Here is a 26825-nt window from a genome sequence, read left to right as displayed (position 1 = left end):
GTGGTGAAGGATGATGGTGGATAAAGTTTTGTTTATATCTGTGTTGGCGGCGTAACTACGAGCGCAGAAGGTGCGACCTCACGCAAGCGTTGTGTGCAAGCTATCACAGACGAAAATTTCTGATCCTAAAGTAGGAGAAACTTTGGCTTGGTCGCAGGCTGTTGTTCACGATATTGAAGTTGTCTTGCATGCGATGCAGTGGGTGGGTCTCTCGGCGGAGCAAGCCCCTGTGTCAGTGCGCGCCTAGCCCAGATCAGATCAGATAAGATAAGATGTAGGGAGCTTCAACTTTTTCCCTCTGGCGAACCCGTTGCAGAGCTCTGCAGCCAATCCATCACGGTCCCATGCGAACCCATGCGATCATGCGTCCGGACCGCGAGCAGCCTACTGCGAGGTTGGCAGAGCCGCGTCGTGCGCCCCAATTGCACTGTCCTTGAGCGCCCTCCATCTCTTGCTCGCAGCTACGCGCAAGCTTTCCGGCCGCAATCCGACCTCGAGAAACGCATCGCCGACATTCCCATCGAGCGCTTTCGTAACTTCTGCATCGTAGCTCACGTCGACCATGGCAAGAGCACGCTTTCCGATCGACTGCTCGAGCTGACGGGAACAATTGAACCCGGCGGCAACAAGCAGATCTTGGACAAGCTGGATGTGGAGAGGGAACGAGGCATCACGGTCAAGGCGCAGACATGCAGCATGATATACAACCACGAAGGAGAGGACTATCTGTTCCACTTGGTCGACACGCCGGGCCACGTCGACTTTCGCGCCGAGGTAGCCAGGAGCTATGCCAGCTGCGGCGGAGCCCTCATCCTCGTCGATGCCAGCCAGGGTGTGCAGGCCCAGACGGTCGCAAATTTCTATCTCGCCTTCGCCCAGGGCCTGACACTCGTGCCCGTCCTGAACAAAGTCGACCTCCCTCACGCCGACCCTCCGCGCGTGCTTGAACAGATGCGGGAAACCTTCGAGCTGGATCCCGACGCGGCAGTCCTCGTCTCAGCAAAGACGGGAAAGAACGTACAAGCATTGCTACCGGAAGTCGTCAAACAGATACCTGCTCCTGTCGGTAAGCTAGACGGACCTCTCCGCTTGCTCCTCGTCGACTCGTGGTACGATGTGTACAAAGGCGTCATCTTGCTGGTGCGCATCTTCGACGGGCAAGTGCGACCAGGAGACACGATACGTTCTTTTGCCACGGGGCTGAAGTACATCGTGGGAGAGGTTGGCATCATGTACCCAGATCAGACCCCGCAGACGGTACTGAGAGCCGGACAAGTTGGCTACATCCACTTCAATCCCGGCATGAAACGGTCACAAGAGGCAAAGGTCGGTGATACATACACCACGCTCGGCTCCGAGAAGCTCGTACAGCCCCTGCCAGGGTTCGAAGAGCCTAAGAGCATGGTCTTCGTTGCGGCGTTCCCAACGGATCAAGACAAGCATGAATTTCTTGAAGACAGCATCAACCAGATCATTCTCAACGACCGTAGTGTCACGCTGCAGAAGGAGTCATCCGACGCCCTGGGGGCTGGTTGGCGTCTAGGCTTCCTCGGAACGTTGCACTGCTCCGTCTTCGAAGACCGCTTGCGTCAGGAACATGGCGCGAACATTATTATCACGCCACCGTCCGTACCCTTCAAAGTGATCTACAAAGATGGGAAAGAGGTCATCATCACGAACCCGAACGACTTTCCCGACCAAGACCAAGCACATCTCAAGGTTATGGAGGTGCACGAACCCTACGTCCTCGCCACCATCACCATGCCTGAAGAGTATCTCGGCGAGGTCATCAAGCTATGTGAAGCGAACCGTGGCGAGCAGAAAGAACTCACCTTCTTTACCGCTACGCAGGTCATCCTGAAGTATGATTTGCCTCTGTCGCACCTGGTTGATGACTTTTTCGGCAAATTGAAGGGCGCGACAAAGGGTTATGCATCTCTCGACTACGAAGACTCTGGGTACCAGCGCTCTTCCACTGTCAAGCTCAATCTCCTCGTCAACGGCGCACCCGTGGACGCTGTTTCCCGTATCCTACATACGAGCCAGGTGGACCGTGTGGGACGCGCCTGGGTTGAGAAATTCAAGGAGCATGTCGACCGCCAAATGTTCGAAGTTGTGATCCAGGCCGCTGTTGGCAGACGCATTGTAGCGCGCGCAACGATCAAGCCGTTCCGGAAGGATGTGCTTGCCAAGCTACATGCAAGTGATATCAGTCGCAGGAGGAAGCTACTCGAGAAGCAGAAGGAGGGCCGGAAGAAGTTGAGGGCCGTTGGCAGTGTCGTCATCGAGCAGGAAGCGTTCCAGAAGTTCTTGTCGAAGTAAAATATACCCAGTCTCTCATCTCTCTCCAATTGATCTACTATTCACAATTCGCCCATCTGAACATGCATCTCTGTCTTGCCTTCCAACGAAAAGCATCCAGCAGTCGTTCAGTCCGGGAAGCGGAGAACCGCTCCACTATTCACGACATGCAACGACTCGCGCCGTCCAGCGCGTTCGCCAATCGTGCTCGTATCGGACTCTGCACGATCAGCAAGCATGTTTGACGCGTCGTGCGGACGTCCCGCTGCACAGATCTCCGCGCTAAATCTAATGACATCAAGATCGAGACAAATCGCACGTTGCGGCTCCATTACCGCGGCACGATGGCAGGGTAGTTCCCGCCCAATCGTGCGCTACCGCACGCTACCGCAATAACCAACGGTTCCTGCAAACTTTCGCGGACATGGCGACGCCGGGCTAGAGACGGGCTGGAGGGCCTACGAGTTAGACGAGATGCCGGAGGACGGTGACGTATGGAGAGGCGCGAGAAGGGGGCGCAAATGCGACCTCGAGCTTGCGGGCTGACTTTTCATCAATATCAACACGAGTCTTTGAAGGAAGCGCGCTGTAAAAGCAATTGAGTCAGTGGTGGTTGCGTGAGGTCGAGAAGTCTATTGTGGTTCTACCAACACGCGGGCCGACCTACATCATGGCGTATATGGGGTTACGGGGAAAGAGTCTGAAGTCGGCCATCAGCTTGGTTTGCGGATTGTGTTTCTTGTAAGTCTGCGATCGTGGAATGCGCATTGTCGTGCTCAGAGACTAATCATTGTAGATGCTTTGGCTACGCACAGGGTGTTATGGGAGGCTTGTTGACGGTGCCGGCCTTCTTGAACAGATTCCCGCAAGTGGATACCATCAATAACGATTCGTATTACAATGCGAAGGTTCAAGGTAGGTTCAATACGCAGGACAAGCCAAAGAGGCGAACACATACTGACTATCGTAGGCGCCGTCGTGGGAACGTGGAACCTGGGATGCTTCGTCTCAGCCATTCTCACTATATTCATCGGTGATTACTTGGGAAGGAAGAAGACGCTTATGTTAGGCCTCACCTTCTGGGTCATCGGAGAAATCATACAGTCCTCGTCGTATAGCTTTGGCCAGTTCATTGCTGGACGCGCCATTGCTGGCTTCGGTACGTGTTAATGTCGCCTAATATCTTTCTTTGATCGTTTGATAGCTGACACGTAATGACAGGCAACGGCTTCACCACAGCCACTGTACCCGCCTACCAAGCCGAATGCGTCAAGTCCCATCGCAAAGGCACAATACTTATGATCTCCGCCGGCGCATTCATCGCGTTCGGTCTCGCCCTCGCCTACTGGGTCGTCTTCGGCTTCGCCTACCTCTCCAACTTCTCCGCCGCATGGCGCGTTCCCATTGCCCTCCAGATCGTTTTCGCGCTTGTCGCTCTCGCGGTCTTGATAGTAAGACATCTATACAAGTATAATGACATAGTGAGCTAACAAATCGAAGTTCATGCCCGAATCCCCCCGCTGGCTCATCCTCACTGGTCGGGAAGACGAGGCACTCCGCGTGCTCAGCGCGCTTAACGACGAAGATATTGAAGGCCCTGAGATCCGCGACGAGTTCCTCCAGATCAAAGATGCGATTCTTGTCATGGCAAAGGGCTCGTCCAGCTCCATGACAAGCAACAAAGAGAGGCGCAACTTCCACCGCATTGTACTGGCATACTTCGTTCAGGTTTTCCAGCAGATGAGCGGCATCAATTTGGCACTGCAGTACCTCGCCCTGATGATGTACACTGAGTTCTCATACACGGGATGGCTCGCGCGGCTGCTCGGCGCTTGTGCGGCATCCTTCTACTTCTTGTCGAGTTTCACGGCTGTAGTGGGAATTGATCGTTTTTGGGGCCGCCGCTGGCTGATGTTGTTTGGAGCGACGGGGATGTGTGTGTGTATGGTGTTGTTGGCAGTCTTGGGCTACCTTTGGCAAGACCAAGGCCTTAGGGGGACCAACATCGCCCAGACAGTCTTCCTGTTCGGCTATTTGTTCTTCTTCGCGATGGGCTGGCAGGGCATGGCCTGGCTGTACCAGGTCGAGGTTGTGCCGCTGAGGATCCGTGGGCCAGCCAATGCGCTCTCCACCAGCGCGAATTGGCTGTTCAACTTTGTGTAAGTCGTATAGTCATATCCCTTTTCGTGCTTCGACTGACTGGCATGATAGTGTGGTCTTCATCGCCCCAATCGCCTTCCGCAACATCGGCTGGAAAACCTACATCATCTTCGCCGCCACAAACTTCGCCATCATCCCACTAGTCTTCTTCTTCTACCCCGAAACCGCATACCGCTCTCTCGAAGAAGTAGACGTCCTCTTCCACCTCGCCAATGAAGCCCCCGGAAACCCCTGGCTCTCCGTCGTCAAGATCTCGCTCAACGAGCCGCTCTGGTTCGGCAAGAATGGCGACACGCCTTTCGACTACGAGCAGTCCGACTGGCACCGTCGCTACATGCAACTAATGGGCAGCGGCAGCGGCACCACCCTCGAAGGCAGCGGCCACGGCGACCGCGAAAAAGTCAGCAGTGGCTCTACCAGCGGCGACAACAGCGGCGGCACCCAAGGCCGCAACAACACCCCTGACGCAGAAGCTGTCATCGGCAAAGCATTCTCCCCCCGACGACAACACCTCGCCCGACTCCTCCGCCACGAATTCCGGCCTCAGCGAAAAGCGCCTCAGAGACCAACACCGCGCCCACCTCGAAGACCAGCGCCGCCGCGAACGCGACACCCGCAGCTCCACCGGCACAGGCACCACAGCCGTCAGCGAGCTGCGCCCCCCGCTCCCAGACGACACGCAGCACAGCTACCAGTCCGCCCACTCCGCGCATTCAGATCCCAACTGGGCGGCCACAGAGATGGCGCCTCCGCCTTTGCGCGTCCCAAGTAGAGACTCCACGCGCTCTAACGTAACCGGGCGCTCCCGGTCTAACTCCTCTGTCAACTACCCCGGTCGACTCGGAGGGTACCCGTCCGGATCCGCACAGCATTACCCCAGCCACGCAGGACTTATGCGCACGGAAAGCGGACGCCAGACGTACCTCCCCGACGGCATGAGCGACACCTCTAGCCCCGTGCAGTACTTACCCGACAGCGTGGAGGCGCAGGTGCGCGAGGTATTGGGGCGAGCAGGCGTCGTGTTGGGAGAAGGGGATAGGGTGATTCTGGGTGCAGACGGGAGAGCTGTCGTGAGGCCGGGGGCGGGGAGTCGGTCGAGTAGTTTTAGTCATCGGGTTGCGAGGGATGCGGGGCGGGGGCATTAAGGTTTTTGCACTGAGAGGGAGTTTGGTGGCGGGATCTGCTTTGGGCGTTTGGGAGGGATATGAATGGAATGACTGTAATACTATTTGGGGGACGAATATCTAATGCAAAGTTTCGATGGCAGTACGAACATGATTCAAGCACGAAGAAGAACCAGTGAAAAATGTCGCTCAAGGGAACCTCAAAAATGCAGAGGCGACGTTCAAATCAAATTCGAAGAAAAAGAAGCGTAACTTTCAAGTTCGTTTACTATTCAGTTCGGATATCCATCGCTATGCTGAAAGACAGAATGCCTGCCCAGAATAAAAAAACGCCAGACTATGCATCGTACACGTACGCCACCAGCAAACCAGACCTTATAACGCATCCCATCCAGTCTCGAACATAGTGGGTTTGGCCTTGATATCACCCTCTTTGAATTCCAACGGGCGATAGACCTCCATAGCACCCGTCCCCAGCTTAACGCTCTGCCCCATGATGATACACTCCGAAACACCGTCAATATTATCAATCTTGCCCTTCGCAGCAGCCTCAAACAAATGATCAGGCGTCTTCTCGAAACTGGCCAGCTGAAGCACACTGTCCCTCGTCTTTTGAAGACCGAAACGAGTGATACCAAACACTGCGCCCTTGAAGGTCATGACATCAGCAAGCAGTGCCATATGACGTGGATCGATGTCCATGGATCCCATGACTTCTCCAATTTCTGCAGCGATGGTCGCACGAGCAGCTTCGATGCCGAGAACCTGGTTAACTTCCATGATATGGTTGGATTTGGTCTTGTATGGCTCGATACCGGGTGTGTTCAAGCAGTCTTTCAAACCGTAGCCCTCGACGAGCAGCTGGCATTCGTAGTTGTTTCTCGCATTGGGAGACGTTTCCTTCTTGATGATAGCACGTTGGGCATCGGGATAACCTTTGATTACGGCGTCCAAAACGAGAGTCTTGACCTGCTGAACGCGTTCGAAGTACTGCTTCTGTACAGTTTTCGTGGACTTGGCAGCAGGCTTCTTCTCAAACTGCGGATCGGCAATAAAGATGGTAACCGTTTTACCATTCTTGATGGACACTTTGGCGCCAGCTTTCCCCCATTTGAGTGGCTTGTGCTTATTGATTCCGGAGATGATGTCGTGATCTCGAAGATCGAGGAAAAGATTCTTGATGGTTTCCTCGCAGAGACCCATATTGATGCGTGCAGAACCATCTGGATGCCAGATGTCTTCAATGTAAGTAACGATATCCTTCAAGAAAGTCTTTTCTACGCGGGCTTTGACGACTCTGGCGGCATTTTCAAATTCTGGGTTAGACAGTTGGCATGCGATGACGGGCGTGGAAATGGCAGTAGAAGCGTTGATGATTTCCTTGATACGTGGAACACCTTGTGTGATAGACATACCCGCAACACCAGCAAAATGGAAAGTTTTAAGTGTCATCTGGGTACCCGGCTCTCCGATCGATTGCGCTCCAATTGCGCCTACAGCGTGGCCTGGCTGTACTTTAGACTTCTTGTACTTGGTGAGACACAGTTCAATGAACGTCTCAAGAGCTTGTTGTGAGATTTTTGCAATACCGTCGGCCAGCCCATACCTCGTGGTGTCTCTCTCAGATCTTTCACTTGTAGCATTGGGTGGGTCTGGCAGGCCTAGGAAAGCAAGAGTCTTTTCAAGTTTATCCGCTTGTTTGAAGACGAAGTTCTGTACGTCATCGACGAAAGCGCGCTCAGGGTCCTTGTCGTCAAGGCTAAGGTCGCTCTGGTCTTTGAAGTCAAGCTCTGTGACCTGATCGAGTGCCATGCGTCGAAGGTCTCTCAGGTTCCGCCTCTTGTTGAGTCTCTCCTCTGTCCATTTACGTACTGCGTTGGGCGTGAGGCTAGGGATCGCATTGTTCCAGGTTATGGTGACTGCATGAGTGAAGGTACGAACGAAGTTCACTGGCGCGGCTTTCCCCTCCATGTCGACGGGGTCGAGGTCATCCGCTCCATACTGAAATTGCACGACTGTCCCAGAAGAATTGCTTACAGTGTTGTCATACTGTTTCGACAAATCCTCGAGCGACTTCATCAATCTTCGACTCATGTACCCCGTTTCGGCCGTTTTGACTGCAGTGTCGACGAGACCTTCACGACCACTCATGGCGTGGAATATGAATTCTGGCGGAGTCAAACCGGAAAAGAAACTGTTGCTGACAAATCCTTTCGAGACTGGTTGACGAGCAGCCTTCGGGAAGTGTGGGAGTGTCCTGTGTTGGAAACCATCGGCGACGCGCGCACCGCCAATCATTTGCTGGCCGACGGAAGCAACCATCTGGGAGACGTTAATGTTGGAGCCCTTGGATCCGCACTTGGCCATGAGCAAAGGAGCGTTCCATCTGCTGAGTTCTTCAAAACACACTTCACCGGCAGCTGCACGCACTCCAGACAAGATACCACCAATCTTGTTTTCCATACTTGTCAAGGCGTCGCACCCGGGCATACGCTCAATTGTGCCTTCCTTGTACTGCTTGATGAGTACATCGCACTCCGCGTACGCTTTGTCGATCAAGGCTTGCTTTTTCTCGTTCAGTTTATCTCCGGGGGTAACATCGTTGATGCCTAGTGAGAATCCATTGTTAGTGAGCCAGCGAGCAGAAACTTTCGCAAGTCGATTCATGGCTTGGACTGCATAGTCTTCACCAAAGTCACGCATGATGACATAGAACACGGAGTCTTTCTTTCCGTCACCGACTGTAGCCTTGTCGAAGCAGCCGCACATGACTTCAGAATTGCGGATTACAAGAAACGCGTCGTCTTCGTTGAGATCGTCTGCAACTCCTGGATTGGCCTTGAACTGTTTGCATCTTGCTTCCAGGTTGACTAGGATAGGCCTATCGCGTCCTCCGTAGTCCTTGAAAGGCCGCATAAGAACGCTCCAGACCTGTTTACCAGTCCAGAGAGCCTGGGGTTTCAAAACGGTAGGTGGCGGCAGCTCAATAGGGTGATATCTACCCGTGGAAGGATCGAATGCTCCCTCACCGGCAAACATGTAGTTGCAGATCTGAGTGAAGGTTCCTCGATCAAAGAAGTTGTTTTTGCTGCTCAATTGATATGCTGCTGTTATAAAATCCTGGATCGCAGCAATGAGTGGCGTTCCGTTCTTGGGGGTTGCTAGATTGTATTTGACACCCATGAGTTCAGTGGCTTCTGTCCGCGCTTCTTCGGTTTGGGGTACGTGCAAGTTCATCTCATCACCGTCGAAGTCAGCGTTGTACGGATTACAGGCGCACTCGTTGAGTCGAAATGTACGCCATGGTCGAATCTTAGCACGGTGACTGAGAATACTGAGCCTATGAAGGGAAGGTTGACGATTGAAGAGCACGATGTCACCATCTTCAAGGTGGCGCTCTACGATGTCACCAATTTGTAACCGGTCAGCAGCGTCTATGAGCTTCTGGCCTGTGGTATCGCGTGCAAGAATGCTTAGCGCCATAGAGCGTCCATTGAGTTTGATGATGTTGTTCGCTCCGGGATGGACGTAAGGGCCTAGCTTTACAACCTTTTTCATCTTGTCCATATTGTATTTGGTAACTTTCTCAGGGTATGTGAGGTTCTTAGCAACTCGCTGAGGTACTGCAACCTCATCAATTGCGAGGTTGGGGTCCGGTCCAATAACGGTGCGACCAGAGAAGTCGACACGCTTTCCGGACAGATTCTGCCGGAACCGACCACCCTTGCCCTTTAGTCGCTGACAGAAGCCACGCATCGTCTTCTGGAGTCCTTGCTGTTTCAAGCCTGGCGTCTCACTGTTGATGTACATGGCAATTTGTAGTTGTAAGAAATCCCACTGCTCCATGAGTATCTGGAGAGGGAAGCCGCGTGCAAGTCCTGCCCGGATAATGCTGCTGATGTGACAAATGTCACCAATCTTGTTGGTGATGTCGTCCTCGGTCGCACCTGCCTCCTGCATCACGGAAGGTCGAATAGCTACGGGTGGTACAGGCATGTATTCCCAGATCAGCATCTCCGGGCGAGCGTCTTCCGGAATCATGGCTAGCAGCTCACAGTCTTCAGGCGATATCTTCTTGAAGAGGTTGAGGGTCCGTAGCGGGTGCATGTCATCCACCGCCTTCTTGAAATTCTTGTCCACTTCGTTGTTCGCTGCCTTTGCTGTTTCGAAGGATTGCTCGAACTCTTGCCGCCCAAGAGGAGTCTTCTTTGTCCTGGCAGTGGACCGCAGAAAGGCATCGTAGCGGTTGTGGATGACTTTGAGAGGATGTCCAGGGACCTTGCGTACGGTGCCGTTGAGCGCACCGCAATAGGGGCAGTTCTTCCTCTTCCGGCACTCCTCCATGATCTTCTTCGCGTGAGCTGTCCGCTGCAGATTGTCCATACCTGGTCGACGCATGGTCCGTAGATGTTTCCTCCGTTCAGGCACGTCTAACAACACTCGCGAACAGTCTTTGCATATGCAATTGAGCACTTCGATGATGTGCTTCAGATATCCCACATGGAAGGCAGGCAGCGCAAGCTTGATGTGCCCAAAGTGGCCATTGCATTCGTTTAAGCCCTCACCACACGTCGTGCACTTGCCCACCTTGGTCGATATGCCCATGCGCGTGTCCATGGGCCCGTTCTCGGTGAGTACGCGCGCATTTTCGTTGGTCGTGGTGAGATCGTAGACATTGCGATCGGATACTTCGAGCACGGCCTGGTTGACCACATCTGGGTTGGAGTAGATGCCGAACTGGATGTGTTTTATGCGCGCGGGGATTTTGTCCACCACCTGCTCCTTCGCGTGGCGGGCCTGCGTGTCGGTCGCAGTCACGGTCGCGGTCGCCATGATGGAGGCTGCTTGCGCGAGTGCAAGCTGGGGATCGAGTGCTACCGTAGGAGGGGGCAGCAAGAGGTCATGCTCGTGTGTTGGTGAGTCATGTGGGAGAGGCGTTCATGGGTCTTTTTGCTTGCGCAAAAGTTCGCGAAGAACTTGGGTGGGGCACCGCGGCGTGCGGGCAGCAGCAAGGCTACCGCTGCCAAGGCGGTCCAACGCGCTTCCCCCAGCTTGAGCTGCAGGGCGATAAGCCGATAAGACTGGATACAGCAAGCGCCGACCATCACGGGCAGGCAGCTGCGACTGTGAGCGGCCGCACCTTCCACCTCAAGCGTCACGTCCTCCTACAAGAGAACCTCACCCCACTAACTCGGTGTCTTTCAGTAATTACAACGTTTGTCGAATGCCATCAGCCTGAGTCGTCGGGCGTCAAACGCACCAGCCAAGCGCTGCCTCCTACCACGGATCGACGCCCCGCCAGTGCTCTACAACTAACCCCGCCAGTGCTCTACAACTAACCCCGCCCTCTCATCTACATAGAACCGTTCCACCGCGTCTCCCGCTCAGGAATCTACGTGTCTCCATACACTCTGAGCTCCCGCACCCGATACTCGACAATATGGCGGCTTCCGAAGGTGAGGTTTCTAGGAAGTTGGACACCGTGTTGGGTGTACGGGTTAAGGCAGCCTTGCTAACGTCTCCGGCAGTCATCGAGATCACGCTCCGCTGTTCGGACCATCTCGACGAGTACAACACCCGCACCTTCAAACTCCGTCCCGGAGATGTTGTACACATCGGCCGAGCATCTAAGAACGCCGCGAAACCAGAGCTTATGATCGGACCGGGCAACGCCTACATCGACAGCCCCACCATCTCAAGGGAGCACGCCGTGCTCACAGCGACCGCCCCGCCAGCCGCTTGCGTATACGTAACAGACAAGGGATCTATGCACGGCACTATGGTCAACGGCAACAAGTTGGAACCTCAGAAGGCCCAGCGTCTCAATAACGGCGATATTCTACAGTTCGGTGCCAACGTCACCCGCGAGCAGCGTAGGTTTCACGAACCGTCTGATCTTCGCTTCACCACTGACGCACACCTAGTCTTCTATACTGCGCGCCAGTTCACATTCGAGTCCTCTTTGCCGTCGTATCCCCACGGCTTCACTGTTCCTGAATCCTCGGACGAAGAAGAGGTCGAGGTGGACGAAGGCATGAGTTGCCCGCGACATTACGGAACGCAGAGAAATCCTTTCACCATCGACGACGTCGACGAATCGCGTCTGAGCTCGGCTGAAGAGCTGGCCAAGGTTCACAAGATTCGTGCTAATGTCAACAACGACGACGAATTCGACGATGATGAGCTCGACAAAGATCTTCGGGATACCAGTAAGTTACCACTGTCTGACCCATGACCCACTGGTCTGACACCTTGTAGCTATACCTTCCGATGCAAGTCAAGACGCCCAGGAACGCTCTCCTTCGCCGGACGTTGATGATGATAATGTCTTCTACCCCGAGGACGTCTCAACCACCTTCCCCGCTCCCAGTAGATATGCTTTTGTTGAACAAGCCACCTCGGAAGGTGGTGCTTCCCCTATCTATTCCAGCGACGATGAACCCATGTCTATGTCTCATGTTGATAGCTGCGCCTCCGTGGCCGATTCTGACGAGTCTCTGTCCGACGGGGACATGGAACTAGAGGACATCGATGACGAAGAGCAAGGGGGGGTAGCTGCTCCTGAGACATATGCTATGCAGCTCAGGCTTCTGGAACAGCAGAATAAGAGGCGCACACTGGAGCGAGCCAACCTTCAGAATGGAACCGAAGCTCGTGGAACCCTTACAGATGCCCTCGCTTCCCCAGATACGAAGAAATGCTACGTAGGTGATTCTGTCGAGGACGGCGCCATCCGTATCCACAGCTCGGAGCTGTGCCCTTTCCCGAATACTAAGCTTGCTGCGCCTGCTGCAACTGTGGAGGCACCCAGGATCCCAGAACCGGAACTACGCTTTGAACCAATGTACACTTCAAATGGGGTGTATAGTGATTCTTTCGAAGGCTTTAGCGGCATGGAAGCTATGCCTCCTCGCCCAGCAGCTCCTCGCCCGATGCAATGGAATATGGTTGACTACACCAGTCCATTCTCTCCACGTGCGTGCAGAGTACCCCACCACTTGCTATATTCTGACGTTCTGCTAGCGACAAATTCTCATACATTCGGTCCTACATACTCAAATGACTTTGTATGCAACTATCCTGGCCGATCCGAGCCGCTCTTGCCTAACCCGTATGCCGCACAGCCGTCTTTCCTGCCAGATAATCCATGGGAGCCTTCCAAGAGCTCTTCTTCAGCTCCAGTCTCAGGTGTGCAGACACCGCCGCCTGCACCGTCTTTCGAGAATTCGTCGCCTCCAGTGCGCCGGACCGAAGTTTCGATTCGCGAGATAGTCGAGGATGTCACTCAACAGCCGCCAACGCCGACGTCGGTCACTAGTGGCTTGAAACGTAAGGCGGATGTCCTTGACGAGGCCGTCGAAGTCTCTGACGAAGAGCCTACACCTGATCTACAGTCAACGTCCAGCGGTGCCGCTCCAGATGCAGCAGCCTCCGAGGCAGTTGAGCCCTCAGATGCTACACTCAGCCAGCGCCCTAAGAAGCGACTGCGATATCGCCTCGGAAGTGCCGTCAAGACTGCTGCAGCCTGGATGGTTCCTGGTGTTGTCGGTGCGGCGGCCTCTGTGGCCTTCCTTACTTCCGTTCCCAACGACTTCTTCGTCGCCTGAAGCAGATCTTACGATCCACAGAGGCTACGAGGTCTGAGACAGTGCCGCGTCGACGGTTTGAGCACATACAGTCCTCGCTTTGCTAGGTCTGGAGCAATACGGACTCGAATTTCTGACATGGCATTGTGCTATCGGTTAGGGTCTAGGTCTCAAGTTTGGCTTCAACGCCAGTCAATTGCATTTTGGGTCTTCGCAATTGAATTTGTCATGGTTTGGTCTATCAGGAGTTACACGGTGGGCACGATCAGGACATGGGCTACATGGGCATGTGAACGGATGGAACTGAGTGCTACGGTACGGATTTCCTATCGGGACTTGTGGGTTTCGTTGGCGTTTGCGGATTTTAACGCCTCATGAACGCTACATATATTCCCCTCTTCGCATCACGATATATCCCCAGCAGTAGTCAAGTGTCATGAATCTCAGTTCTTTAGATCCAATGTTCCTTATGCTAAGACATATGTTGTTGATCCTGGGGCAGCTCATGAAAGTTTTAACGTGCAAATTAGTCATTAAAAACTACATTAGAGCGAGGGCTACTCGCTATGTACAAACCATCGAACCCATCGCCATTAAAAACTTCCACTGCGAACTCTTCAAGTAGTCTTCGCTTCATCAACGGGCTCATCTCCCTGCGCCTGCGCCTGCCTCAGCTCCTCCTCTTCCCTCAACACAACCTCCATCGCCTTCCTAATCATCCTCGTCATAGGCAACACAACAGGCCTCTCAATCCCATCCTCACTCCACTGCCGCTCAACCCACCCCTCCTCCGGCGTCACCGTCCGCGTCCAGCGCACCTCCAGCACACGCGTCTTGATCATACTGTCCACCTGCGCAGTACCTATCAAGCGGCACAAAGTGAAGTACGGTATGCTGTACGGCAACTGCGTCAGCGTGCGCATAACCCGCAGTAGATCCTCCGGCTCAAAGCGCGTGGTGTCATCACTTGTGTCTGTACCCACAGTGGCCGTTGAAAGCGGGGAGAAGGTTTCGAAGTTTGCTTGCGTGAGGTGGAATTGTAGGAGGGTGTACGCCTGTATGAAGATCGCGGATTGGTAGGGTGTAAGCCGTCCTTCAGCCTGGACCCACGACGCAACGTAATCATTAATATGGCTTAATTTCCCACCGAACGCATCCCATATGTCGTCGAAATGGGTCGTGAGATTCGAAGCTAAGTGGGGTGGCACGGAGCGCAGCATTTGGTCTAGGAAGTAGGAGAGGGTTTCTTCGCGGCTGCAGTCGCCGATTGTGATGAGTTGGGAGTGGTGGCCTACGTTCATGGAGCGGAGGAAGTGTTGGAAGAAGGGGTCTGAGGTGCAGAAGAGGACGTGGCAGAGGCGGTCTTGTTTTGTGAGGACGAGGAGGGTGTCGAGGAAGACTTTTAGGGAGAGTTGGTCGTCGACGAGGGCGGGGAGCTTGTGCGCTTCGTCGAGGAGGAATACGACTGGGCGCTTTCGGAAGAGGGTTTTGTCGGATTGCGTATCTGCGTTATGTGTAGTGGTATCATTTGAAGATTCGACTTTACGTTCAGCTGGCTTCTTCTTCGTGTGGAGATCACCGGAGTTGCCATCTTCGTCAGAGGTCTCTTTAGGGTCATACTCCCAGTACTTTAGTAGTGCGCTCTGCAGGCTTTCCATGAGACTGGCAAGATCGGCGACGGTGACTGTGTACCCGCCCTCGGCGCTTTCTTTCTCGTTTAATGCGAGTATGAGATGCTTGAACGTCAATGCCTGCTTGCCCATCTCTTCGTCGTGCATCTGCAATTCATCAGCAACGGAGATCTTGCATATACGTGTGTGAGTCTGCTTACCTCGTTGAAGAAAATCTGAAACTGCTCGCACAAAGCCAGATACAGCGTCCTCAAATCTGCAAAACCACTAATTCTCAAATCAAACTTCACCACGAAATAATCATCTGTGGCCAGCACTTCTCTCAGCAAAGCCGTCTTCCCCACAGAAGTCGCGCCAAAGATAGTCGTCATCTTCGGTTGCGCATTCAATATCTTGCGCAGCAATGCCTGCTCTGCTTTGCGGCCATGGAAGCCAGGAAGTTTAGAAAAGGTGTGCTTCTTAGGGATCTTCTTCGCCTCGCGGGCAAGCTCCATGTCTTCTTTGGCTTTCCTAAGCATATCCTGCGACTCTTTCAGTTGGCGGAGCGTCTCTGCCGGGTTTGCGATCACGCCAGCAAGTTCGCCGAGGCCGAAGAACGATCTGGCGGTGCATGCCTGCCATGGTTTTGCTGGAAGCGGTGAACGGACGCGAGGCCTGGAGAGGTGCCGCAGGGCGGAACTGCCTCGTATCCTAGACATGATTTTGCTATCGTTTCATGATGTTCGTTGTTTGCATCTGCACAGCAGTGGCACTCGCCTGCGCCTACATGGAGCTGGACGCGACATGAAGACGGAGCTTAGCGCCACGTACCTACGTCATCACGCGCTCATGCCATAATATATTGATTTGGACGACAACCCACCTACGGCTACCTGAGGTGGTTTGATGTCGGTACACTTGGGAAACAAAAGATGATGACTCCGAGATGAGAAGGAAAAGTGGCGTATAAGATGAAGGGTATACGTTGTGGTTCTGTGGTATCCAGCTACCTAGGTAGCATTGAGAGCATTTTTTGAATTTGTTCGCTCCTTCTTTTCTATAAGGTCGTGAAGTATGTACACTATGTCAAAAATATATACATTAGAACGGAAAGAGTGAATCCTTACAAGGACCACGATGAGCGCGCCGCATTGATCGCCTACAAGCTATGCGCAGGACTGTCGTTGCGGCTATTGCGGCTATCTCTTGGTTCTTCGGTGATGGTGATGTTTGTCGACTTCGTGATGCCTGAACCTTGCGTCCTCCTCTCCTCATCGTCTAGTATCGCCTTCTCGCTCTCACTGTCACTGTCTAACGCACTTTCGTGAGGATAAGTCTTGCGTGTACTCCTATCGCCCTTGCCCATTGTGTTCATTCGAATGTCATCGCCATGCGCCGAGCGACCACCGTAGCCGGGCGTACCGTAGCCGGGCGTTGATTTGTGGCCGCTTGTTGACAAGCCTGGGACAAATTTGTGCAAGAGGCGGTCGAAGACTTTGCGTAGGGGAGGCAAGGCGGCGATGAAGATGCCCACCTGGAGCTCGGCGCTGGACCAGATGGAAAGGTTGACACCGGACCATGTTGGGTCAGTTGTTCCGGTGATGTTCTTCAGTTCGACTGTCTTGAGGATGGAACAAATCATGACACTATGCTTCTTAGAAGGTGATGCGGTGTCGTCTTGCGCGTACTTACATGAGACTGAGGAGGAAAACTACTCGTAGACCCCATTGCGTTCGCTTGGGAAGCTGTACACGAGAAAGATATACGATCGGCGCCTAAATGTAACAATGTCAGCGAAAAACCACGTACGTGCGGACAGGCACTCGGGTGTGCGAGTCATAGCCGATCCGCATCCGCAGAGGCTCTTTCTGCGCCAAACGAACGCAGTGCCACACTTACAACAACGTATACAACATCGGTAAGCACATTCACTATGCCTTGCGCATACGAAAGCGGCAAGGTACCGACTGCCCAACATTTCTTGTTGACGATGGCCCGATTCCAGTTCGCTTCGAGCGGCGCGCAGCCGAAGAGTGTAAACACGGGCGCTAGGAAGTTGATAGCCGTGATAACCAGTATGGAGAACCACACGATGGCGCGGTATAGCTTGGAGAAATCGAGAACGAGCAAGTAGGCGCATATGGACCATTTCAGGATCGCTACTGCAACGATATTGATAATCTGATTGATCCAGAGGTAATATGAGTATTTCATGAGCATGGGCAGCGTGATCGACGGATCTTTTATGTGCCTCCCAAGACCGTTATCGACTAGGATAAAGCGGATGCAGGTGTTCGCAATCGATAGGGCCTTACTCGAAGATCAGTACCGTTCGTGAGGGTTGCCTCATCGGAATCCAACTTACCCATGATAAAATTAGCAGGTAGTCGCACACCAGGAAGCTGCCTCTCTGCTTGAGGCCGTAGATGCATCTCCAGAACAGAAAGATTGTGCAAAGGACCGTCAAAGTTGTCGTAGGCACCAGAATCCTGTAACGCTCATTGGGCCAGTCCTGCTGCGCCGCATCGGCCATCGTAACTACCTCAATCAGCTATGCATCCATAGGAGCTCTATGTCTTGGGAACATAGTGTATTCAAAGGCATAACTCACTCACTGGAAAGTTTGGACCGGACGCTGGACAGCGAGACGAAGATCGTGAACTGTTACGGAAGACAGCAGGCGTTCCCGCAAGTCATAAGTGGTTCTTCCCGCATCTTAGGGGCCGCCGTCAGAATTTGATCGAGGAGCTGGGCCTGTCCCTGAGATTTGTCGAAGCGGCAGGTTATCGCTCCGACCGAACAGGTGATACACGATCCCATGGGATCTCGAGGTGTGAAGATGCGACCAAGGCGACCCATCAATGCGTCTGTCCAGTAAACGTACGTACAGACACGGGAGTCGGCCCCACGAGGTCCACTGACAAGTCTGACAATCTGCCCATCTCGCCATGGAGTGGATAGATCATCCTTCCAGAAGTTCAATGGATCATGAGGCCCAAGGTGTCTCGTTCTTCATCTTTCCATTCTCATTTGCGGAAAATTGACGACAAGTGGACCTATCAATCAATATCCATTTGAACGACAAGGGCTACGCAGTCTTCCTTGACATGCTACGCCGTTAGTGTAGGTGGAGTTCAGCGTGGATTAAGCCGTACTCGGTAAAGCAGCCGAGAGCGAGCAAGCTAGCGTATTCGGCTCCTAGCATCTTCTCTCCGAGTACGCCACCAGGCCATCCATCATTCTGGAAATTACGGGGCGACAGTTTCCCATGAGCCGCTAACCCTGGTCCACTTCCCGCAAAGCATAAGAAGCCGAGTCATGAAACCCACAGACCCGGCGCAACCGATCCAGACACAGTTCTAGATATCATCTCGCCTCCTCTAGCCTCAAGCTACCGTTTGAGCTTTCTCGAAGGTCGCTCTCGGCGTGAGCCGTAAAATGACAGGCGAGCGCCCGCGGAGGTGGACAGTGGCGGGATGTCAGCGCTTTCTACGCGGCAGCGGCGCCACGAGGACCCTTTCGACGTTGAACAACTCTAATCATCAGGTCGGCAGTCAAGGTGGGTACCTGTTATACCCCAGTGCGGCAATCGTCCGACCAAGTGGTGCATGGCAAATCTCAAGTACTGAATGACCCCACGCAAAGTGCCGAATCCTACATGCGCCAGCACGTGGCAAGTACCTTGCGCGGATTTGGCGCACAGCTTTGCCAGTAGCTTTCGCTGCGCTCCAGACATATAAGAAGTCGGAGGCGTGCCTTACGTTGGCCCACCCACTGCTAATTGTGCCGCATCCTGCGCCCCAGTGTACTCTCGTTAATCTTCTTTTGGGTCCAGATGGCTGTCTTTTCGCGGGTGGCCGTACCATTCGTTTCGGCGCTTTTCACTCTCACTTCTGCTGCTTATTCCTCGGGCAATGCTACTAATGTCACTGAGTATGACTACGTAATCGTTGGCGGAGGCATCACCGGTCTGGTCGTGGCGAATCGATTGTCCGAAAACAAGAACAGTAAGTCTCCTGGAATGATTGTTAGTACAATCATAACATGTATCATAGAAACCATCTTGGTTATCGAGGCTGGTGAGAACATAGACACCCAGGGAAATACGATACCGTACAAGGCAAACGACATCGCAGCTGCTGCACCACTGAAATGGACCGGTTTTACGACCCAACCCGAGGCTCAGCTTGGCGACAAGACCTATAATGTCAATGTGGGTAAAGTTCTCGGCGGCGGTTCCGTTATCAATGGCATGGTCTATGATAGGGGTAATGCGGCTGACTACGACGCCTGGGAGGCGCTCGGTAACGAGGGTTGGGGATGGGCTGGTATGGAGCCCTACTTCATCAAGGGTACGACCTTCCAGCCGCCTTCAGCAGAGGTGGCGGAAGCCTTCAACATCACCTGGGATCCAGATACGTACGGCAACGGGCCTTTGAGCGTCAGTATCACTGACACCCAATATGCTGATATCAACGAGTACTGGGCGGCTTGGAAGGCCTCCGGTGTCAGCGTTCCTGTCGACGGTAACTCTGGCGCTGTTGGTCCGTCATGGTTTGGAAACACGATGGACAAGAGGACTGGTCGCCGGGCTCACGCTCGTTACGCTTACTACGACCCTATCGTCAACCGCACCAACCTCCACGTCATGACAAAGACCACAGCACAGAAAATCGTATGGGACAAGGCCCAGGAAACCATGGCGCGAGGTGTCGAGATCCAGGACGCGAACAACAAGACATCCGTTGTATTCGCGAAGAAGGAGGTCATCCTGGCAGCGGGTGCGGTTCAAACACCTAAGCTGCTGCAGATCAGCGGGGTTGGTCCCAGGTCGGTTCTCGACGCAGCCGGTGTCCACGTGAGGTACGCGAACGATGGCGTTGGCTCGAACTTCCAGGACCATCCTTACGGAACCATTGTCTTCAACACCACATCGAAGGCATTCCCTAATGTGAACTCGCTTACGACCAATGCCACTTTTAACGCTTCCGCCTGGGAAGAGTATGTGGAGCACAAGACTGGGCCGTACACCTACGCGCGCGGTAACGCCCTGGCTTTCATCTCCCTCCCGGACATGACCTCTGAGGTTGACGCACTCGTCGCGAGCCTGAGCAACCAGTCCGCTGCCTCATACCTGCCTAACATTTACCGCAACAGCACCAAGTTGCTGAAGGGATTCGCTGCTCAGCGAGAGGTCATTGCCGGCTTGTTCAAGCGCAGGGATGCTGCCGTGGCTGAGTTCCCAGTTCCTCCGGATGGTGCTTACGGGCTCGTCGGTATCGAGAAGCCCCTTTCGCGTGGTATCATTCACCTCAATGCTTCGAACCCGACCGGACCTCCCACCATCCAGTTCAACGCCTTCATGAACCCTGTTGACAAGAAGATCCTCGGAATTGGTACGCGTTTCTTCCGCAGTGTGTGGAACCGCCCTGAACTTTCGGAACTCGTCCATGGCGAGACGATTCCTGGCGCCAACTACACCTCTGATGAGGAGATCTTCTCAGCTCTGTTGGCGAAAGCCTCGGTAGCACCAACATTGTCGCACCCCTCAGCTTCGTGCCCCATGATGCCGGAGGAGAATGGTGGTTGCGTCGACAGCACTTTGATGGTGTACGGAACACAGCACCTTTCCATCATCGATGCTTCCATCATCCCCATTATTCCTTCCTGCCACTTGCAAGCTACAATGTATGGTGTTGGTGAGAAGGCTGCGGATGTGATCAAGGCGAGGCAGTAGCAGGGGCCGTAATAGGCGGATACCTCTCTGTAAGACAAAGGCTAACGATGTGTATATACAATAATGAACGAATTGCCTGCAGCTCTCTAGACCCTTATCGTCGCCAAGTGACTCAAATCTGATGCAGTGGTACAGTAGGTGAGATCTTAGAACGTGGATAGAGCTGAAGTCGGTCCGTCGGCAACGCTAGCGTCTTGGCACTTCCATTGCTCTTGCTCTTTTCCTGACCTTGCCACTCGATGTGTGCTTCTGCAACACCATGCACACGCTTGCTGGGTCTTCAAAAAGCAGGTTACTAACGAGCGCAAGCCATCTTCCTGGTACGCAGTTCAGGGTGAGATGCAAGAGCTCGCTTCACGACACTTGCACCTGGGCAGCAGCGGCCTATGTTATGTGAGTCTGGCTTTCGACTTAATTCGAACTTCCTGGACTGATCCAAATAGGCTTACTGTTCTCAAGTATACTACTGATTACAAGGCAACAAATTCACCACCTTTCTAGGCGGCGCCACCGTCACACCAATCCCGTGGTGCTTGCATCGGGAACTGTTACCAAAGTTGGTGGTAGTGATGACGAAGTGCAGGCCGATGACAACATTGTGACTCCATTGGAAGAGCCGCTGTGCGCATTGTCCCTTGTATTGGGAAAGAATTTCTATCAAGACTACTTGATTCACATGCCAGACGCCGATACCCCGCTCAGCCACCATCTATACTTTGTCTTCAAAAATTTCCGAGAAGTAAACAGTGTGACTACTTCAGAAAGAGGTTTTCGCTGACACTGAGTTTCAATGCCTGCTCTCCACGCCTACAATTTTCTTTGGAAATCCCAGGAACTTAGATGTTCCGCACCAGCGCTGACGTCGTTCCACCAGTATACCTAAAATTATATACCGATTCACCAATCCAGAACCACGCTAACGGTCTCCGAGGTCCGGCGCAGTACAAGTCCAGTTCGTGAAACCGGCTGTGAGTGGGTAAGAACTTTCCAAATTTCTGGGAATTGTGTTCTGTATACGGAGCAATGAGTGGTCGAAATTCCTGATAAACCACTGCTCGGTCCTTGTCCCTGGTCCCTGGAACTAGCGGCTCAACTTACCACGTCGACCGCTTCTTAAAGCTTGGCATACTTGGTCTTTCTGCCATTTACAGGCATGAGGGTATACCTGTGACGACCCGCTGTCTGGCGGTCGCCAATGTCAAGTTGACGCAGGATCTTCAAGCGAAAAACGTGTTTCTATGCACACACTTCTCGAAGCGGTCTGCATCGGTTCAGTCGACGCACACGTTTCCAAGAAGGGTTAGACTCTTCACGAGCTTCAGCTCTTGAGCTTCGCTGCAGTGTGCTTGTTTCAGAAGGTTACCGCTCCTGTTCTATGGTATGGTAAGTTAGGAGGGTATCAGGCGACCTATGTCGGAAGATAAGCGCCGGGCACCTGCAGATGCCTAAGTCGGTCGGTCACGCTCAGGTCATCTGATCACAGCAGACCCTAAGGTTGATTGGGCCTCTTCGTCTGTAAATTTCCACTATCTTCACGAGAGGTCCAAAAGGGTTGTACGAAAGTTACATCGGGCAAGGGTAGGTACATCCATTGGAACGCTGGTACACCACAATGAGGGAATACATCCGTGCGTCGATCGTGGTGTAACTCTGTGACGAGATTACGAGGTTTGATTGATCGAGATCTTTCTTTCGACGTCCACATGCAATAACAATGAACACTTGGTCAAATTCGGCGCGTCAGTGGCGCGATACTCATCAGGCGGTAAGCAATCCTGACGAATTGAATTATATATGAACCTGGATGCCTCGAAGATTCCAGCAGCGAATTTGAGCATCGAATTGTACCTGTCCTCAGGCAACACATTGGCCATCGCGACTTCACATATACGACATACTTAGCCTTTCAGACGCATCGACGACCCTCGGCACTTACCATGTCCACTGCATCCTCTACGACTCCCCAGACAGCAGTCCTTTATTGTCTGTCTGGCCATCCGGTACCTTTCGAGGCTCCGTATATTGGCACCTGCCCCGAGTGCAAAGGACATCCGTAAGCCCACCTTCGCTTTGGCATCGAACCACAGTGCAGTTTTCACGTCTTCTCTTGTTCGAAGCTTCTGTTATTCCACTTTTATTGCTTCTTCACGTTTGCTTTGAACACTTCTTCTGACCATCGAGCAGTACTAGCGTCCGCAAGAAGCCCTGCTCGTCTTGCCGAGGAAATGGGTTCATCCTTGTCCAATGCCCAGCCTGTGCCGGACCGCCCTAGCTTCAGGTCATCCTGCTCATGGTCTTTGGCTACGACATCCACTTCCAGCACACTGTAGCACTTTGCGGTGAACTTTCCGGCACCATCGCGTTGGGTTTCCTGAAATCAATCTGAACGCCACCACTTCGCCTCTTAACTACTTTTTCTTCGGCATCCTCACGGTCGATCATTTGTGAGCAGCCTTGCCTTTTCGCATCCCTTTTCAGTGTTCTCCTCCCTGCCTCGCCTTCAATGCTGTTGATGTGACCCAATGGCATGGCCCTCAGACTCAGTCTCTCGCTTCGAGCTTCACAAACATCCCTAACTATGTATCGGTATCTATAGCTTAGCTTATTACTAAACACCGAATCAATCTACAATACTGCAATGCAGTTTCCATAATCTGTGCGTATCACACTCCCTGTGCTGTCTTCTAATCAGCTGAAGGTCATGCAATGGACACGTCACCAGCCTCGTGCAGCCAAAAATCTGGTGTAACATGATAGAATCATCGATCGGGTGTATACTATATGCTATAATCGTGCTGATACTCGCATAAGCAGAAGGTGGTCTCACCACATTCCACATAGCAAGTGAAGGCACAAACTGAACCGGTGTTTTTGTACTTTTGTGTAGTTTCATTATTCGTTCTCGGCCCTTACGTTCCACATGTCAGCTCAGTCTGCTCAAGACGGCCAGCCTCTACGCAACCAGATCATTGATTATGGAGTTTCTGATCTAAAAACCATCCGTATGCGGGTGGCGGATGTGCTTTACTCCAACGATCGCCTCATTCCCTTATTGAATAGATTCTACCCTAACGAGATAACAGGTGGGAAAGCGGTTTCACAGATGTACCATGACCTAGACGCTGACTCGACCCTGACACCCACGTGATGTTATCCTTTGCTTCGAACGTTGGGCACACCTTCGACTATAGACCATGTGCACAGTGACCGACACTAAAGTGTGTATTGACCCTCGCCTCGACGTGAGAGACGGTTATTGAGTATCCAGCCACAGCTTCGAAGGAGACATCATAGATTGAGCTACCCTAGGCTCCATAATCCTCTGGATGTAGCTGACCTTACTCTTGACACGGGTTACTAGGCTTGGTAGACAACGTCTGGCGCATAGTTCGGCTTCTACTGTCGGCCACTGTGGTGCATTTGGTGGATCTCCATTGTTTGACTGCCGCATAAACATACGATCTGTAGCTTCGGTCGCGCGCAGGTTCCGGTGGGGCTTCTCGATCTCTCGCAACGATGAACTCATCCCAGCGTTTCTGATTGAACAATGTGCCAGTTTGAGACGGCGTTCGGTCGAATTCCACTAGTAAAGCGGACCGCTCTCTGGGCATTTGTGGGGTCCTTTAGGTAGTTGCTCACCTCAACGACTTTTCGAATAGGCGAACGCGTCCACATCTCTCGACGTACATGGTGCGGTGCCGTATCAACAATCCTTCGTTCGCATATTGTAACCCTGGCGCTCTATTATACGTTGAGATGCATATAGCCCTAATCTCACGGACTGCTAGATTGCGACTACTGCGATACTATATCCCACATTCCATCCCCGCCTCCACATTCGTTCCCGCTACGTGATCCCCACCGATCAGCGCGCCTCTTGCCTCTTTCGGGTAGGTGCAGCGGTTAATATACGCCCTACCAACATTGTCGCAGTTACGGACTTCTACCATGCCGATCTAGAGCGTGCGCATTGGGCGGACGGGTAAGGCTATACGCCTGTTAATACGTAGGTAAGCTATCGGCAAATTGTCGTGCAGCAAGTGCCGGGGTACGATAACAGGGGTGGAAGTAGAAAGGTGGGCTTGGCCCTGGACTTTTGGAATGTACATCATTTCAGGTTTTACACAGTGAGAGTAGGAATCATGGCTCCAGGACATTTGGTCCATAGGTAAGTGATGTGGGCTTTGACTGAAAGCGACGCAGCGCGCTGATTAGCTTCAGTCACGCACACGAAGAAGATTTGCCTGGGACGGTCAATCTTCGAGCTGCAGGTCAGTTATATGTTGAGCTTCCACTCTTGCGCAAGATTTGACAGAGTCGCAGAGGGGGACGACACAGCTTTTGGGCAAGCGTTATATCCCGTCCCAGCGGAGGACCCCAATGATCCTTTACAAGTACGTTGCCATGAATTCAGCGAGTATACCCAGGCTGACTCTGGGAGTGGCCTGCCTGGAAGAAATCAATGATCTTGCTCGTTTGCGCCTTATACAGTTTTCTCGGCAACTGTGCGCTTCTAGGACCGTCGGTGTACATCGGTCTATATGCGAAAGAGTTTGGCATTAGCCCGACCAAGGCCTCTGACCTAGTGTCGTATCCGAATCTTGCATTTGGCTTCGGTGCGTTCATACTAGAGATCATACTCGAGAGGCGTTGGCTGACTGGTTCAGGGTCGTTGATACTAGTACCGCTATACCTCAAGATTGGACGTCGTCCTGTCATGCTGATATCCATGGTGTTCGTACGTCAGGCCAGAAGACTCACCTCATTTCACAAGCTAATTATCGGTCGCAGTTCTGCGCAGGCCTAATTGGTGCATCCCAGGCAACTACTTTTGGTGGACTTATGGCCTGTCGCATCATCCATGGGTTCGGCTCAGGGGTTTGCGAAGCTTTACCCGTGCAGCTAGTCAACGATGTATTCTTTCTGCACGAACGTGGCTTGCGTATCGGCTATTACACTAGTATGTATCATTCTCCTTAGCATTCTTCTTTCAATGGCTGATGGTGTGCAGTCGCACTTTGCTTCGGTTCCACGGGCCCTCTATACGCTGGATACATGCTTGCGGGAGGCTACTCCTGGAAGCTGTACTTCTACGTCGTCTTCGCCTTTGCGGTCGCACTCCTCATAGCGGCATTCTTTGTAGTAGAAGAGACGGCCTACAAGCGCGTATCGCCGACAACTTCCCCAGGATCTACCTTGACCACGGATAAGGTCGCCGACGCCTCCCACACCGAGTTCGCCTCTTCGGTCCCAACACGCAAAACGTTCGCACAACAGCTCAAAGTCTGGAATGGCATCGATCACGAACAAGAATTCTGGATCATGATTCCTCGCTCTTTTACATACTTCCTCGTTCCTCAGGTCCTATGGGTGGCTACTTCGTTCGGCATTTACATTGGTCTCGGCGCATTGGCCTTCAACTATACCTTTCCCCTCAAGATCACTGCGCCTCCATACAATTGGAGCGAGACCAACAGCGGACTCATCACCATCGCCACGTTCCTAGGCTTCTTGCTCGCTCTGCCATTCCTCTCATCGTCTGACCGTCTCGCCGCTCACTACACCCGGAAGAACGGTGGCATTCGCGAAGCAGAGATGCGCCTCGGCGTCATGCTTCCCGCCATGATCGTCGCGCCTGCGGGAGTAATCCTGTACGGCCTCGCCGCCCAAAATAACCTCCACTGGATCGCGTACTTCTTCGGCGTGGGAATGGATCAATGGGGCGCGCTTTTCTACTTCAGCTTCACCCTCGCTTACGCGGTTGATTCGTATAATGCCAACACATCCGAAATGCTCATCGCAATGAATCTAGGCAAACAGGCGATCAGTTTTGGCATGGGCATCTACCTTCTGGATTGGATCCTCGAGAATGGTTTCTCGGTTACGATATCTGGTATCTTTGCGTCTGTTTTGCTGGCGAATAACTTGGTGCTGTTGATATTTATGGTGTGGGGCAAGAGGATTCGTATTTTCATGAGCAAGACTTGGCTTGCGAGGTTGCATAGAGGGACGATTAAGAGTGTCGAGGTTGCTTAGATAGCTCCATGACCAATGGGCACTTGAACAGGACTTGGTAGTGTTAGATACCTTGAAGCTCGTGCAGGGAGGCTAGCAAGGCAAATTAAGATATAGGGGATTAGCAAGGGTCAGCGGTTCACGAAGGAGCCCAATCTTTACTGCTTGATCTGGCTACACTTCACAGCCCACAAAGCCAGGCGAGCGTCCCCCAGAAATAGGTGCAATCATCCAGCCTTACGTCTTTCGATATCTCGCGACCTGACCTTGGACACAAAGTGCCGGGAATCTT

The 26825-nt window shown here is 53.0% G+C and overlaps 9 protein-coding genes across 9 annotated transcripts; 5 read left to right on the top strand and 4 right to left on the bottom strand.

Annotated features, from left to right (window-relative positions):
- Positions 1-354: 354 nt before the first annotated feature.
- GUF1 (Translation factor guf1 mitochondrial) lies at positions 355-2322 on the top strand (the record flags this gene model as incomplete). The annotated part of the gene is made up of 1 exon (XM_056217771.1): positions 355-2322. One exon carries the CDS (start codon positions 355-357, stop codon positions 2320-2322), a length of 1968 nt encoding a protein of 655 aa, XP_056069327.1.
- Positions 2323-2971: 649 nt separating this feature from the next.
- On the top strand, positions 2972-5606 carry N0V89_009017 (uncharacterized protein; the record flags this gene model as incomplete). Its single annotated transcript, XM_056217770.1, has 7 exons — positions 2972-3042; positions 3098-3216; positions 3272-3460; positions 3523-3752; positions 3802-4460; positions 4513-4868; positions 4894-5606. The coding sequence occupies 7 exons, from the start codon at positions 2972-2974 to the stop codon at positions 5604-5606; spliced, it is 2337 nt and encodes a 778-aa protein (XP_056069326.1).
- A 354-nt stretch (positions 5607-5960) lies between these two features.
- On the bottom strand, positions 5961-10418 carry RPO31 (DNA-directed RNA polymerase III subunit C1 (rpo31); the record flags this gene model as incomplete). The annotated part of the gene is made up of 1 exon (XM_056217769.1): positions 5961-10418. The coding sequence occupies one exon, from the start codon at positions 10416-10418 to the stop codon at positions 5961-5963; it is 4458 nt and encodes a 1485-aa protein (XP_056069325.1).
- Positions 10419-11025: 607 nt separating this feature from the next.
- On the top strand, positions 11026-13192 carry N0V89_009015 (uncharacterized protein; the record flags this gene model as incomplete). The annotated part of the gene is made up of 2 exons (XM_056217768.1): positions 11026-11794; positions 11844-13192. The coding sequence occupies 2 exons, from the start codon at positions 11026-11028 to the stop codon at positions 13190-13192; spliced, it is 2118 nt and encodes a 705-aa protein (XP_056069324.1).
- A 596-nt stretch (positions 13193-13788) lies between these two features.
- On the bottom strand, positions 13789-15500 carry N0V89_009014 (uncharacterized protein; the record flags this gene model as incomplete). Its single annotated transcript, XM_056217767.1, has 2 exons — positions 13789-14949; positions 15003-15500. The coding sequence occupies 2 exons, from the start codon at positions 15498-15500 to the stop codon at positions 13789-13791; spliced, it is 1659 nt and encodes a 552-aa protein (XP_056069323.1).
- Positions 15501-15940: 440 nt separating this feature from the next.
- On the bottom strand, positions 15941-16509 carry N0V89_009013 (uncharacterized protein; the record flags this gene model as incomplete). The annotated part of the gene is made up of 2 exons (XM_056217766.1): positions 15941-16427; positions 16505-16509. 2 exons carry the CDS (start codon positions 16507-16509, stop codon positions 15941-15943), a joined length of 492 nt encoding a protein of 163 aa, XP_056069322.1.
- A 108-nt stretch (positions 16510-16617) lies between these two features.
- N0V89_009012 (uncharacterized protein) lies at positions 16618-17150 on the bottom strand (the record flags this gene model as incomplete). The annotated part of the gene is made up of 2 exons (XM_056217765.1): positions 16618-17051; positions 17147-17150. 2 exons carry the CDS (start codon positions 17148-17150, stop codon positions 16618-16620), a joined length of 438 nt encoding a protein of 145 aa, XP_056069321.1.
- A 1466-nt stretch (positions 17151-18616) lies between these two features.
- N0V89_009011 (uncharacterized protein) lies at positions 18617-20518 on the top strand (the record flags this gene model as incomplete). The annotated part of the gene is made up of 2 exons (XM_056217764.1): positions 18617-18788; positions 18837-20518. 2 exons carry the CDS (start codon positions 18617-18619, stop codon positions 20516-20518), a joined length of 1854 nt encoding a protein of 617 aa, XP_056069320.1.
- Positions 20519-24660: 4142 nt separating this feature from the next.
- On the top strand, positions 24661-26554 carry N0V89_009010 (uncharacterized protein; the record flags this gene model as incomplete). Its single annotated transcript, XM_056217763.1, has 7 exons — positions 24661-24686; positions 24740-24789; positions 24842-24912; positions 24960-25134; positions 25186-25256; positions 25310-25478; positions 25530-26554. 7 exons carry the CDS (start codon positions 24661-24663, stop codon positions 26552-26554), a joined length of 1587 nt encoding a protein of 528 aa, XP_056069319.1.
- Positions 26555-26825: the final 271 nt, after the last annotated feature.

The sequence above is a fragment of the Didymosphaeria variabile genome (assembly GCF_027946475.1).
Source record: "Didymosphaeria variabile strain IMI 356815 chromosome Unknown scaffold_6, whole genome shotgun sequence".
NCBI classification, from domain to species: domain Eukaryota; kingdom Fungi; phylum Ascomycota; class Dothideomycetes; order Pleosporales; family Didymosphaeriaceae; genus Didymosphaeria; species Didymosphaeria variabile.
This window is presented reverse-complemented; position numbering and strand designations above follow the sequence as displayed.